Source organism: Pyxicephalus adspersus, chromosome 5 (assembly GCF_032062135.1).
Source record: "Pyxicephalus adspersus chromosome 5, UCB_Pads_2.0, whole genome shotgun sequence".
Lineage (NCBI taxonomy): Eukaryota > Metazoa > Chordata > Amphibia > Anura > Pyxicephalidae > Pyxicephalus > Pyxicephalus adspersus.
In genome coordinates, this window is record NC_092862.1 from 88,536,833 (window position 1) to 88,552,143 (window position 15,311).

The window sequence follows — 15,311 nt, forward strand, 5'->3', positions numbered from 1 at the left end:
TAATGTGTGTGTGTGTGTATATATGTGTGTGTGTGTATATATATGTGTATATAATTTTTTTTTTTTTATTATTTTAGGGGTCTTTTTTTCTTGTTCATCATTTTGTTCGAATGAAAAAAAACAGCCACATTTTATTACTGTTAATGCTCTTTTCAATGAATTTTAAATGCAAAAAAGATGATCAAAATTTTTACTTTACATAGAGGGGTAGACAACCCTTCTATGTAAGGTAAAAATGTTGTTGTTGACTTTTGAGGGCCCAGAGCCTCTTGGGATGCATCTTGGGAGGCTCTGGCTGCTCGTTCTGCACAGGCTCTGATTTCGGGCATGCGCAGAAGAGGCCTTTTTTCTCCTAAGGGAAAGAGATGCCGATCTCATACATGCGCAGTAACAGCCAACTCCTATAAATATTCATGGAAATAGAGAGGAGCGGACAATAGGCTTTTATTAGGGCAAAAAAAACACAAATATATTGTATTAGTCATACAAATATTTCAAAGTAGATAAAGCAATTTTACACAAGAAAAAATTACAGTTGTTACCATCCTACTCTTTCTGGTGGGATTTGATGGAACCGTTTACTATACAATAAAAAAAGGGTGCAACAATGCGCCAGTGTGAGATCGATTGACACAATAAGAGGATGGAAGATAAAAGATGGCGCCCAGAATTCCAAGATGATGCGCGCCTGGAGGTAAGTGTGTGTGTGTTTTTTTTTTTTTTTTTTTTTTCTTTCGCTTTAATGGCTTACTCAGGGAAAGCTGACACACACTATTCTTAAACATTTTCCTACATACCAGTACTGACATCCCGAACTTACCAAGCCGGAAGTCAGAACTCGTACTTGATGCCACAAACTGACAGTGACCTTTTTTTTTTATTTTTTTTATTTTACTGGCCTGAGTTTAGGTAAGAGTTCTGCAATTTAAATTACTGTTTATGCAAGGTATACATACTTGAAATTTCTATTAAATACATAAATGCAATTGCTAAATGCCTAAATCCTGGGAATGCACATCCCTTAAATCCTGCACATGTGCAGTATGCACACACGTGGATGCCAAGACCCCAACCTATTCACAGTTAGGTCCATAAATATTTGGACAGAGACAACTTTTTTCTAATTTTGGTTCTGTACATTACTACAATTCATTTTAAATGAAACAACACAGATGCAGTTCAACTGCAGACATTCTGCTTTTATTCAGTGGTTTGAACAAAAAGATTGCGTAACAATGTGAGGAACTAAAGCCTTTTTTTAACATAATCACTTCAGGGGCTCAAAAGTAATTGGGCAATTGACTCAAAGGCTATTTCATGGGATGGTGTGGGCAATTTCTTTGTCATTATCAGTTAGGCAGATAAAAGGCCTGGAGTTATTTGGGGGGGGGGGGTGCTTGTATGTGGAAGATTTTGCTGTGAACAGACAACATGCGGTCAAAGGAGCTCTCCATGCAGGTGAAACAAGCCATCCTTAAGCTGCAAAAACAGAAAAAACCCATCTGAGAAATTGCTACAATATTAGGAGTGGCAAAATCTACAGTTTGATACATTATGAGAAAGAAACAAAGCACTGGTGAACTCGGCAACGCCAAAAGACCTGGACGTCCACGGAAGACAACAGTGGTGGACGATCGCAGAATCATTTCCATCGTGAAGAGAAACCCCTTCATAACAGCCAAGTGAACAACACTGGAAGTAAGCGTATCGATATACAATTCTACTTTATAGAGATGACTGCATGAAAGTAAATACAAAGGGTGCACTGCTAGATGCAAGCCACTCATAAGCCTCGAGAATAGAAAGGCTACATTTGACTTTGCTCAAGAACATCTAAAAAAAAAGCCAGCACAATTCTGGAAAACATTCTTTGGACGGATGAAACCAAGATCCACCTTTACCAGAATGATGGCAAGAAAAAAGTTTGGAGAAGGCATGGAACAGCTCATGATCCAAAGCACACAACATCATCTGTAAAACATGGCGGAGGCAGTGTGATGGCTTGGGCGTGCGTGGCTGCCAGTGGCACTGAGACACTAGTGTTTATCCGTCATGTGACACAGGGCAGAAGCAGCTGAAAGAATTATGAGGTGTTCAGAGACACTGTCTGCTCAAATCTAGCTTAATGCAGTCCAATTGATTGGGAGGCATTTTATAATACAGATGGACAATGACCCAAAACATACAGCGTTCATTTCCAGCGACTATTCTCGTTCGTCGGCGTCGTTGGTTACTTTTTTTACGAACGATTTTTGACCAATCGATCGTTCGTCGTTCGTTCGTCGTTCATTTCCAACGATAAAAATTGGAAGTGTGTACGCAGCTTTAGTCACCTGATCTGAACCCAATTGAGTATACATTTCACTTGTTGAAGACAAAACTTCAGACAGGCCCACAAATGAACAGCAACTGAAAGCCGCTGCAATAAATGCCTGGCAGAGCATTAAAAAGGAGGAAACCCAGCATCTGCTGATGTCAATGAGTTCAAGACTACAGGCTGTCATTGCCAACAAAGGGTTTCAACCCACTGAATTAAAGCTAAAAGTCTGCAGTTCAATTGCATCTGAATTGTGTAATTTAAAATTGTGGTAATGCACAGAATCAAAATTAGAAGTTGTCTCTGTCCAAATATTTATGCACCTAACTGTAGGTGGCTATATAGGGGCTTTAATGTCCCAGGAATAGAACATCTTCTCTTAAAATTCCCTGCTGCTTCTACATGGTAGGTCATGTATATCTGCAAAGTAGATTCCCTGTTGTCCACTGAACACTGGAATATAGCTGAGTATAGAAATTCATCAAGAGAGAGCAGAGACTCATATTTGATGCCTTCTAATGAGGATATTGTGCTCGATGGTGTTAGTCTACCCAGGACCATTTTAAAATGCAAAAAATCTATCCTTGATAAGCAGCAATATAGTGTCCTTATCATAAACTAACATTTTTATTATTTCCTTTGGGACACCGGCCCTCCAAACATTCTCAGCATATGATTCAATTTGTCCTCAGAGTCAACATTTTCAAAGTCGAATTACAATTTCTACTATAAACCATAAAGTGTCATTGAAAAAAAATCCTGACACCTAAACCTGTAAATGGTTATTTGCGCTTAATGCTGCAGAGAAAACTTCATAATTGCAAAAATAGCCCGTCGCATGATGGGCTCTTTCTGACTTTTTTTTTTTTTTCCATCTCAATTTCAGTTCAGAATGTTCCTGGTTCTTCACTGGCTTTGGGACTTTTTATTTAGTATTTTTGAAGCGTACCCCCACCCCTGGAATTTGCTATTGCTGCTCGCATCTCCTGGAAGATGCGATGCATAATGCAGAAGGTCTGCATTGTGCTTTGCATTCCCCTGGAGATGCAGAGCAGCAGCAGTGTCTGTGTGAGGCGGGCGGGACATCCCCACTCGCATCACCCGGGAGGATGTGTCATCTTCCGGGTGATGCGAGTGGTGATGTATTGGGGGGGTGTGTCTGGGCGGGAAATTTTTGAAATGGTTTTTACAGTAAATAAACACCACACAACATGAAATAAAAGTACATTTTTAATTTTATATTTTATTTTAAGATTACATTGTTGTCTATTTCAATATTTTTAAAAATTATATATAATTATGTATTTTATTATAATTTATGATTATAATATAATAAATCAATATAACTATCATACCCGGGAGTTAATCCTAAGAATTACAGGCCCACAATATAAACAAAAATTTCTATGCAAAAAAATTAGGATCACTTTTTGCATCAAAAAACTGACAGAATTAGAACGGGGGGTTAAAGTAGAAAAAATTGTTTAGTTCCTGGCAATTAATTTGCTTATTTGGTTATATTAAACCACCAATAATCTATACCGCTATTAGCAACCTGGCTCTTCAGACGAAGTTCATTTAGAGCAGTGTTATCTTCAAAGTACGGTCTGCCTACTATATATTAACTTGTTCTGTAAGGGAGCCAAAAAGTATTTTTACCATGACTTTGTTGAAATCGTAAAATACTGATTTGGCCCTGCACCAAGAAAGTTGTTCAGCTGGAAAGTTATTCAGTCATCCCCTTTTCCCATTATAGTATTTGCACCCACTGCAATTTTTCACACTTTTGAATGTTCATTCTACTGGTTTACCTAATTGTACTTGAATGCATTAAATGATACGGGAGAAGTAACCTTTTTTTTTTTTTTTGGGGGTGGTGGTGTACTATGTTAGCTTTAGTGGGAAGGCAGCAAGTGCAACATTTTCAACCTCAATACCTCCCTGAAATGCTCTGTCGCTAATTTTTTTCTTGCATGTTAAAAAAAACAAAAAAACAAAATAAAACATGTCTTTATTTGCTACTTTACTAAATTTGTTAGCAAGTGTTCGTCTAGAACTAGTGCAGTGTTTGCCTGCCATCTAGCTAGACTGATACTAGTTCATAGCCTAATTACGTGGCTATTGTTTTTAATGTGTTTTGAAATTTTCTTAAACTGTGTAAAATGGAATACATGTGTAAATGCAGCAGTCACTAAAAAGTCACTTTATTTAATTTATTTTTATTATCTTACTACTTCTACATAATAATTTATTTGTGCCATTTTCGTGTTTAATAAGGGAGTTTGTTGTATTGATGAATTTGACAAGATGGATTTAAAAGATCAGGTCGCCATTCATGAGGCAATGGAACAACAAACTATATCAATCACCAAAGCTGGTGTAAAGGTAGGATATTGTGTCAATATCCACAGGTTATTAAAATTCACAATTTATCCAAAATGTTTTATGTAGAGTAGTGTAGAAGCCGCCCACCCCCCCATGAAGAATTCTGATAATAGTATCAAGTAGATCATTTTATTTATATCTCAGAACCATTTATAGGTCTGACCCAGAAACCGTTAAATGAAGTATCTAGTTGCAGGGTCTCTCTTAGCTTAAAAAAATTAACATTATAACAGGAAGCTATACTATATATGGCTTCAATTGCAGCATGTTGGCATGCATCTTAAAGTGTATCTAAATCCAAGAACCCTTTTTTTTTTTTGCTCGGCTTAGTACTTCATAGTTCTCCCCAGCCCGTTTTTGGGGGGTGGGCCGCCCCCACCTGATGTGATTATTTCGCCCGGCACATTTTCAGCAGCTCTGAACGGACACCAGAGAGGCTGCTCTTCTCGCTCTGTTGTCCGCTGATAAGAGCAGATAGCTGATTAGAGCGGGGCGTAGTGAGGAGAAAACAGCACAGCTTTGAGGAGATGACAGGCTGTCCCTGCCCCTCTCATAGCTGTGCAGAGTCTTTTGGAGGAAAAAAAAAGTAACAACCAGTAAACAATGTCTCTGCCCAGTGGGCGTGTTTAATGACATCATCAGAGCAGTGTGTGTATAAATGCAGCATGTCACATTTCTCAGCCTTACAGCTGTGTATAAACCTCCATATCCCCTAAACTGTATGTCATAATGACTTGTAATTTTCAGGGTGCACAGGGAACACTTATAGTTAGCACCGTTCACAATTTCAGCACCCTAGCTTTCACAAATTTCATGATATGGGGATCAGAATTGTAAAATCTTGTTAAAATACAACATTGGGGTTGCAGTATTAAAAGCAAGTGCACCTGGGAGTCCTAAATCAAAAATGCAAATTGGGGACCCCCGGGGCCACTCACAAAGAAATACGCATTGGGGAAGGGCCCCTAAATTTATTTTTATTTCTCCCAAATTTATAACTGTTATACTATGTTACTCCGTCTGCAACTCTTCTTTCTCCCTAATTTCCCTAGAATGGTGGGGTGTACAAAGCTGAAAATGTAGGTGCGGGGGGGGGGGGGTCAATTTTAATTAACCCCCCACACACACTAAAATTTCATTACTATGGCAAACGCACTGCCCTGTTACACATTACTGCCCATTTCTAACACTGGAAACCCAATTGTTCTAGAATGGGGAGGTGTAAGAAACTTAAAATGTGTGGGGAACATCTGTGGATAACACCCTCTAAAGATTTATCACAATGGCATCATTAGAACATAAAAAAACTCTGCCCATCAAAACGAAATTGGGGTTTAGGTACTGGTAGGGTAAGTCATGGGAAACAGGGCAGGGTGTTTTGATGGGCAGACCTTATGTATTGATGCCATGGAGATGAAAGTTTGGGGGTTGTTAGCCACAAGTGTCCCCCACTTGCACCACAGGGAAGTTGACAATTTGATGGGCAGAGGTTTTTAGGTTCTAATGATGGCATGCTAATGAAATTTTAGGGGTTGATAAATCTGTTCCCCACATTTTCAGTTTCCTGCACCTCCCCATTCCAGATAAATTGGGATTCAAAGAACAGAAGCAGAAAGGGCAGCATAGTATTACAGGTATAGTTTGGTAAAAGGTAGGTATATTTTAAAATATTTAGGGGGCCCACCCCAATGCTTCTTGCTATGTAAGTGGCCCCAGGGGTCCTAATTTGCATTTTCAATTTTGGGCTCCTAGGTTCTTACAAAACAGCAACCTAAATCTACCAATTTCCACAAGTTTTTAAACTCATGAGCCCCATATTTTGAAATTCCTGAAATTAAAAAAAGAAATGTTGGTTAGGTAGCTATGAGAGTCCCCTGTGTACACTATTTTTAGGTAATTACAACCAACAATTTAGGAGATCTAAAGGATTGAACGCAATGAGTTGTTAGGCTGCAGAACATGAGTGATGAGAGGAGGGCAATGGCTGTCCTGCCCCCATCTGTGATCACATGCATGATGCTCTTTGTGTTACCTAGGTATAGAGCTAGGAGGTGACATCTGAAGTTAGGCTGGATTCACATTGGCAGTAAGGTTGCATTTGCTGTGTTTACCCCTCACTTACCTCTCGCCAGGAACCACTGCTGGTTGAAAAAATGCTAGGCCTAAAAAGCCTAGCATTTACCGCCTGTTACAAGTCCTAGGTGCCCAGCAGTTATCACAGGTTACCAATCCCAGGTGCCCAGCAGTTGCCAAGAAATAGTCACTCAGGAGGGGCATTTTTTACTGCCAATGTGAACTAAGCCTATTTTGTTAAGCCACACTGATCACAATATTACACCACTACAAGGTATTACACTAATAAAACATGGAACTCAAGGGACTTGGATTAAAATACACAGCACTGGAACTGTGGGGGTATAATACAAAAAAATGGGAAAAAATTGTACATTCTAACAAGCCAGGCATAAAAAGTTGAAGCAAAGTATAGTGGGCAGGTAGAACACTGATACAATAGCAGGGGTTACTGGATACCTATGGCATAAATAACTAGGAGCCCTAAATTTGCTGTGTCTAGACCTGACCACATTTTTTTTATCACCCGGCTACAGTTTCCCCCCAAACGGGTTAAAAAAACATTTCTGAGGAGAACACTGGTACTTATATGTTGTAATTACATTAGTTTATTTTTTTTTTTCTGGCCGTTTGCAATTGTACTGCACCTCTTCAATGTTTTGAGCAGTTATGACCTAAATCTTTTAATGGTATATATTTGACACATTGAGAAAATGGGAAAATTAATTGCTGGTGATTACCAATGCTTTAATGGACTGCTCTGATTTCAATGACAAGTGAATTGGTCAAGTTTTATTTGCATTCAAGGACTTTTGTCATTTCTGTAGTTAGAATAGTGCACTTATTAAATTCCATTTAGAAAATGCGTAATGTTGGAAATGGTTAAACATCTTTTATTTTTTTATTAATCTCAAGGCCACTTTAAATGCCCGCACATCCATTTTGGCAGCTGCAAATCCCATTGGTGGAAGATATGAGCGATCAAAATCTTTGAAGCATAATGTAAATCTTTCAGCTCCTATTATGTCCAGATTTGATCTGTTTTTCATTCTAGTGGATGAATGTAATGAGGTAGGTTCATCTTTTTTATCTTAAGACTCAAACAACTGTTTCATAGGTATTTGTTTATAAATCTAATAATTATCAATAAAACTATAGAATATTTTATTTTTAAAGCTGGACTATAGGCAAATGGTTAAGTGAACAGTTATAAATAAATATGCTTGTAAAAAATTGTGGCCAGGCAGATAATTTATTGCAGAAAAGGACAAGCGCTATCCCATCTACAATACAATAAAAAAAAAAAAAAAAAAAAAAAAAAAATTTGCTTAACTTTAGAGCTCACATGCCTGCAGTAACAAGTGGTCTACATATGGTATCAATCATGATTTAGCTACACCCACTGTTTGCCATGGCACACGTTGAGTGCAGCTGATAATATATATGGCCTTTTTTAGTATTTTACAATGTTGGGAGAAATGACAATATACTGTATATATTATATAATCAAGTAAGTTATGAGGCTTAGTTTTGCTTTAATTTTTGCTTTAGTTTTTGCTTTTGCTGCCACTAGACTTCAGCAAAATGCCATGAAGGCTAGAAAAAATTTACAGACTAACCATGAGACATTATGGAGTCTTAGAAGAATGCTGCAATTCTGTTTTTAAACTACCCCCTTCAGTATGCACTGCATTTTATTCAAGTATTGTATCAAGTGGCTGGAAACTATATTCTCCAGGAGAATACCCACCCCCCAACAAACTTTTATTACTCACCCTCAGGTTGTGTTCAGTCTCCACTGTTCTGTCCCTCACTCCCACAGCACCCTGGAGTCACCACAGCACCCTTGGTTACCAAGCTGCGGAAACTTGCAGTACTTGTCTGCAAGTTCCCATAAACTACAGTTCCCAGAATTTTACAAGCGGCAGCTCAGCCAATCAAAAAAGTGCGTGGGGTCACACACAAGGCAGACTTTGGAAGACTTGTATGCAGAAACTCCTAAAGCTGCGTACACACGTCCAATTATTATCGTTGGAAATGAATGACGAACGAAGGACGAACGACCGATTGACCAAAAATCGTTCTTAAAAAAAGTGACCAACGACACCAACGAATGAGGATAGTCGTTGGAAATGAACGCCCGGCGGATCCGATTGGACGACCATCGTTCACCATCTATCGTGTGTACGGTCGTTCAGTGATCGTGCATGTTCCGAGCATGCGTGATGAACGAACGTTCGATACAGGCTGTATTTTGTGTGTATGTATGTATGTGTGTGTGTGTATATGTATATGTGTATATAATATGTATGTATGTATGTGTGTGTGTGTGTATATATATATATATATATATATATATATATATATATATATATATATATATATATTCTAATCGTACTTCATCCTGCTTGTTCCAGATTTAAAACTTACCTGCCAGTCAAGTATAAATAAGTGACACACAAATTTTTTTTTAATAAATATTTTTACTAAAAAAATATGAAAATAACAGTAAAAAAAAAAATTAGAATATAAAATTTCCTAAAATATTTTTTTAAGTGCATGCAGGTCTCTCCTTGCTTCACGCACTGGTCTTTGCCACTGCCTTCCATTTCTGGTCCATGGCCTCGAGTTTGTCCATAAATTCTTTGTTTTGGGAAACAACATCTGTGTAGAAATAAAAAGAAGAATATTAAGTACACATATATTGTGAAGCCGACACATGGATATGAGACATTTTTGCATAAGCTTACATTTTTTCTTATTAATAGAGGGGTCATTACAAATCCCAGAATGCGAGGAAAAAAAAAATCAAATTTTAGAGAAATTGCAGAGGAGATTACACCAAAAATTTTGTGTGGACTGATCCAAGGACCAGTTGAGGAAAAGGTGGTCCGATCTGAAAAACCGAGAGAGGGACGTGTTGGATTCGTTAAGGCGTCGTATCGCCAAAAAACGTAAGTATAAATTGTCAGTTTCTAGAAGTTTATTTCTGGAAAATTATTCTTTTGAGGTAATGTAATATTTTGGGAAACCATTTTTAATTTATTTGTATATATTTTTTTAAATTATAGTAGTTTTTTTATTATTGTAAGTTCTTTTTAAATTTTTGTAATGACCGGTTTTGGTTCTGTATTTGTTTTTATGCATTAGGACGCCGTGCTCGGGAGGTAGAGGAGCAGGTGCGTCCGGAGGAGCAGCAAGAGGTGGAAGGTAGGATATTGTTATATATTTAGTAAGAAAAAATGTATTCTTTTAAAAATATTAAAAATACATTATTTTTCAATATAGTTCAAATATGTTTTTGATTTTTTTTTTTTTTTATGCAGAGTTGATTATGGTTTCCCCTGCAGAGGAGGTAGTGGAACCTGTGGTGGAAATTGACCCAGGTATGTACCAAAATTTTAGAGAGGTAGGCTGCATATAATTGTGTGTAATTTAACTTTTTATTTTTGTTTGCTCTTAAAGTTTCAGAGGGAGAACGAGAAGGTCCTGAGCCAGGCATGTCAGGACAGATGGCAAGAAGTGTTGGTAAGCATTCATATATCATAATCCCACCTCTCCAGGACATCTACCAACACCTCCATCTCCTCTCTTGCCATAGGTGTGGCACGGGTGGCTGGGCAGGCTCTTTGTAGAGACATCCTCTCACGTGACAGGAAACCATTTAACAGGAAGTGGCTGGATTTGCAAAGTGCTGTGTGAAATCAGAAGTGCAAAGTGCCAAGTCCGGAACGTGCGTTCGTTCGTACGAATATTCGCCCGACAATTCGACCGACCAACATTACTGAGGTAGGTGATGCTGCATATTTTTATATGTTTTTATAAGTTATATGTTTTATAGTTTTGTTATATATTTTTTTTATTTTAATGTTTTTCACAGATCATGGCCTATGATGCATTTAATAATCCTGACTTCATGCGTGAGTTCATTGAGGCATAAAGGTCCCATCCCTGTCTGTGGAAGGTAAAGTCTGCGGATTATTCCAATCGTCACATGAAACTGAAGGCGTATACCGCTATGGTGAAGCTCTGCAAGACCGTGAATCCTGCCGCCTACATAAAATATGTGAAGCAAAAGATACAAAACCTGAGGACCGTTTTTAAAAAGGAAATGAACAAAATAAAGTCTTCACAGCGGTCAGGTGCTGCAGGGGATGATATATACGTACCTAAATTATGGTACTTTAATCTGTTGACATTCACTGCAGATCAGGATGAAGGTCGGCCATCGGTGTGTAGCCTGGAAGAAGCGGACAAGGATGCCGGGGAAGGTACACACAGGGATGCTTGGGAAAGCCTTAATGAGACTCCTGAGATATTCAAGACACCAGACCAGGTAAGTTATTTAAAAATATTTTTATTATTAAATTTATAAAAACACAGGCACAGCTACATATAGTAAAGTATAAAACATATAGTACAGATTTTTATTGCAGTCCTACAAACATTGTGGTGTACAGACTATGTCATGCGATCCTGCCATTCTACTGCTCCAGTAGTGTTGAAGTACTCCAAGTACTTGCTTCGGTTTCCTTTAGCCAACACAGAAGCATTCTGAGGTACTGCAACCTGTAGATCCACTAGACCAGTGAATTGGTTACTGCTTTCACCCGGTGCAGCTGTAGTAGAATCTTGCTCCATTAGAGGACCAAATAATGCACTGCAATTATTGCGGCGTAGAAAATTATGTCGCAAGCATAAACTACCAAGTCAATTTTGTCCATGCGGAGATTGATAGCAGTATGGAATATTCGAAAGCGATTTGCTAGAATACCGAACGCATTCTCAACCACCCTCTTAGCATAAGATAACTTGTAATTAAATTTTTTTTTCTGTTTGTCCAAGTTTTTTTAGGATAGGGTTTTAACAGGTTTTCATGCAATGCAAATTCTTCATCTGCAACAAACACAAAGTTCAGTCCCTCCACAGTTTGGCTGTTTCTAGGTAGGTGCAGTTGCTTGTTCATCGGCTTCCTGTGAAATGGTGTACCATCCAGAACCCCTCCATCAGACATGTGCCCATTTATTCCTATGTCCACTAAAACAAATTCATAACGGGCATTCACTATTGCCATGAGCACAATGCTGAAAAACCTCTTTTAGTTATAATAATACGATCCACTGTCTGCTGGTGGGGTAATTCTTACATGCTTCCCATCAATTGCTCCTCCACAATTTGGGAAGTTCCATAAATCTTGAAATTCTGAAGCGATGGCCAGCCATTCCTCTGGTGTATTAGGAAACTGAAAGGAGAACATAGGAAGGATTTTATATGCATAATAGTATGTTCTGTTTATATGTTCTATTTATTTTTCTTGCAGACTTCCTCTTGTAGTGAACCTGCAGAGAGCTCACCTGCTGCCACAACATCCACTCCGATAAGTTCCAACCAAAAAAGGGGTCAGAAAAGAAAACATCAGGAACTGGAAAAAAAGGAAGCTTTCAAGAAAGCCATGTCCATATTAAATGAAAAAGAGGATCACTTGGATGGCTTTGGATTCTATATTGTGTCAAAACTGCAGCAGATGAGCCCAGAACAAGCAGGTGCTAAACCCACAATACCCTACCTATTCCTACCCCTATCCATACCCGCAGCCTCACCCTTGACCTGTACACACTCCACGCCACCAATATGAGTATCATCACAACCCTTCCTCCAGTACTCCAAATCAGTACAGTTTTGGCAATGAAAGCCTCCATTTCACTGATTTATAGTGGGGGTGTGTCACAAATGTTAATTGGTTTTATATTGTTGTTAATATTGTTAAAATAGTTATGTTTTGTTTTTATGGTTATTTATTGTTATTTATACTTTTTTATTGGCACTTTGTTACATGCACTTTGTTAAATAAAATGTATCTTTTGGTTATGAAGCAAATGTGTCATTTTGTTTTAATGATTGTATAGGGCCCCTACCTTCATGTACTCATCTTTCAAGCAGTCGATAATTGCTGCACATGTCTCGGGGATGATATGACCCATTGCTTGCGGTGAGATCCCAGTGGAGAACTTCATGTCCTGCAGAGATCTTCCAGTGGCAAGGTATCTCGGTGTGGCGATCAACCTCTGCTCAGGTGTAATGGACTTCCTCATGAAGGTATCTTGTTTCTGTAGAAAAGGTCTAACTGCAGAAAGTAATTGCTGGAAACGGACATCTGACATACGAAGATAATTCTTGTAGTCATCTGGGAATGAGTGGCGCAGTTCCCGTAGCAGATTCTCATGTGAAATGTTGTCTCGGTCCAACAACCAATCCTTAGACCACATTCACCGCTTCTTCTCAACGTTCTCCTCTTCAGCACTAAGCAGACATATCAAAGCAAGAGCTGCATTCTTCTTCCTTGAGAACACTTTGAAGGGCATATTGCACAGAGGGACAAAGGAACAGTGTGGTGAATGTCGTTCGTTTGACCCGATCGTTCGTACACACTATTCACTTCCTCTGGTGCACGTCGCTTCCTGTATCGTTCAAACGATCGCATCTATCGTGTGTACAATATTGTTGAACAATCGTGTCGTTATCTGTACGTACAGGATCGGTGCTATACAATCGTTCAAAGATATCGTGCAGGATCGTTCGTCGTTCGTTTACCAACGATAATAAATGGAAGTGTGTACGTAGCTTAAATGTTCCGAACTGGGACACAGTGGGGAAACAGTAACAGTGCAGGGACACTGTGAAGACTGATTGGAGGGTCTTAAGGCTCCTTGGGATAGCAGAATAGGCGATTTCATATTGTAATAAAATTAAATTTAGCATAGATAGTGATTTTAATCCTTTGAACCACTCTTGCAAAAATGCCCCCCCCCCCCCCCCCCCCCAGATCTCTCGTGGTAATCCTAATAGTGCAAGAAATCCTTGTGGGTGTGTGTGTTCCAAAATATTTTTATTGACAGATTTAGCTGCCAGCAGAAATATTTCAAGCTGAATGCCAATAATTCTGGAAATGTCATTTCACTGATTCCCCAAGTGATTTTAGATTCCATTACAACCCAGTGGCAGTCTCCGCCTCTTTTTGTATGTTCCGAGCAGTATTAATGTTTTTAATTCATACAAGTTTGATAAAAATGTTTTTGCATCATGTTGCTGTGTTTAAACTGATTTTTTTTCAGGTGACAGACTATGCAATAGCACGGAGAATAGTTGATTTACATGCACGCAATGAGGAGTCTATAGAAAGAGTTTATTCAATTGAAGATATCCAAAGGTATTTGCTGTTTGCCCGCCAGTTTCAACCTAAAGTAAGTATACTAAATTTCCGACTATGGTGTCTGAGAGCTAATGTATACAGAATATATAATAGTTAGTAGTAGTTGCATTCAATTGTTCTTGACTTCTAAATTGTTAGGACAACTGGCTTCTATTTCTAATGAGTGTCAGGAACATACTCCAGCATTTATAGGCGCACAGGAAGCCAGATAACCATCACCTCCCAGGGGAAAATGTGCGGCAAGTCTTCAAAAATTAAAGCTTAGTCATGTAAATCAGACAGTCATGATGACCGGATAATGTTTACCATCCACACACTTTTCTGAATGACAGAATTATCTGACCATTTTTAACCCAGGATTCCTACCACCACTACTACTGGCTATTGTAATCCTGCTGACCAATTCTATTTAATGCAATAGTTTAAAATCTGTCCTGACCTAATCTTCTCTCATTTCAACCGGTTTTTTGGTGGTCTAATGAAGATTGGTGTTCAGACCATAAATTAAAAAAAAAGTGTCTAGAAATGTTGAATACAAAGTAAATATTTAACACTTTGTAGTTGTGTGTGTGTGTGTGTTTTTTAGTCGGTGGTGCTATGTGTATATCTTTTACATACCTGTTTAAAAAGTAACGGCAAACATACACACTCTGCTTTACTGACAGGGTGACATTGTCATCCTGCTCACCAGAGTGCTGGCTCAGGTATGGAGATTGCACAGGCCATTAAAAGATCCACACAGAGGATGGTTGTATTTAGAAAAAGTTAAACATAATTTACAAGACGCCAATAACTGATTGAGTTGCCAAAAATCAGGTAACTTTTTTGTGTCTCTTTTTTGTGCTCCATATACCTGACAAATAATTTACAATCTATAGCTTTTACTTGCAACAAAACTACACTCTTCCTGTGTGCATTGATTCTTAGGTATTGTTACCATTGTTATAATAGATAAACATAATTTACTGTTTTAATTGTATTGGTGCTTAGGTTTAGTCTACATGGACTGCTTCCCCATAGTTTAACCTAAGCCTTTAACCACCTGGGCGTTACACTGAGGTCTAGATTTCTGTTCTAAAAGCGTTAGTTTTTCATGAAATTTTTTTTAAATTGTAGACCTGTAACTTACAGAAATATGTCCGAACAGGGTTCTAGTAGATAAATAAAAAATGTTTGAAACACACAATCATGTAAAAAAAAAAAAATTACTTTTATAAAAATTAAATAAAAGACACAAAAAAATCAGCTTAAACAAGAATACATAAATAAATGAAAAATACTGAAAATGCGATAATTCGGTATACTGTATAGTAATATATTTTTCTA

At 38.1% G+C, this 15,311-nt stretch overlaps 1 protein-coding gene across 1 annotated transcript in view; it reads left to right on the forward strand.

The window, feature by feature from the left end:
• The window catches only part of LOC140331233 (maternal DNA replication licensing factor mcm6), a 69,242-nt gene that overhangs the window by 22,832 nt on the left and 31,099 nt on the right, over positions 1 to 15,311 (forward strand). The window contains exons 7-9 of the mRNA XM_072412073.1: positions 4,595 to 4,702; positions 7,691 to 7,846; positions 13,888 to 14,016. Of these exons, the coding sequence (XP_072268174.1) occupies positions 4,595 to 4,702; positions 7,691 to 7,846; positions 13,888 to 14,016 (393 nt within the window). The remainder of the gene's footprint in view (positions 1 to 4,594; positions 4,703 to 7,690; positions 7,847 to 13,887; positions 14,017 to 15,311) is intronic.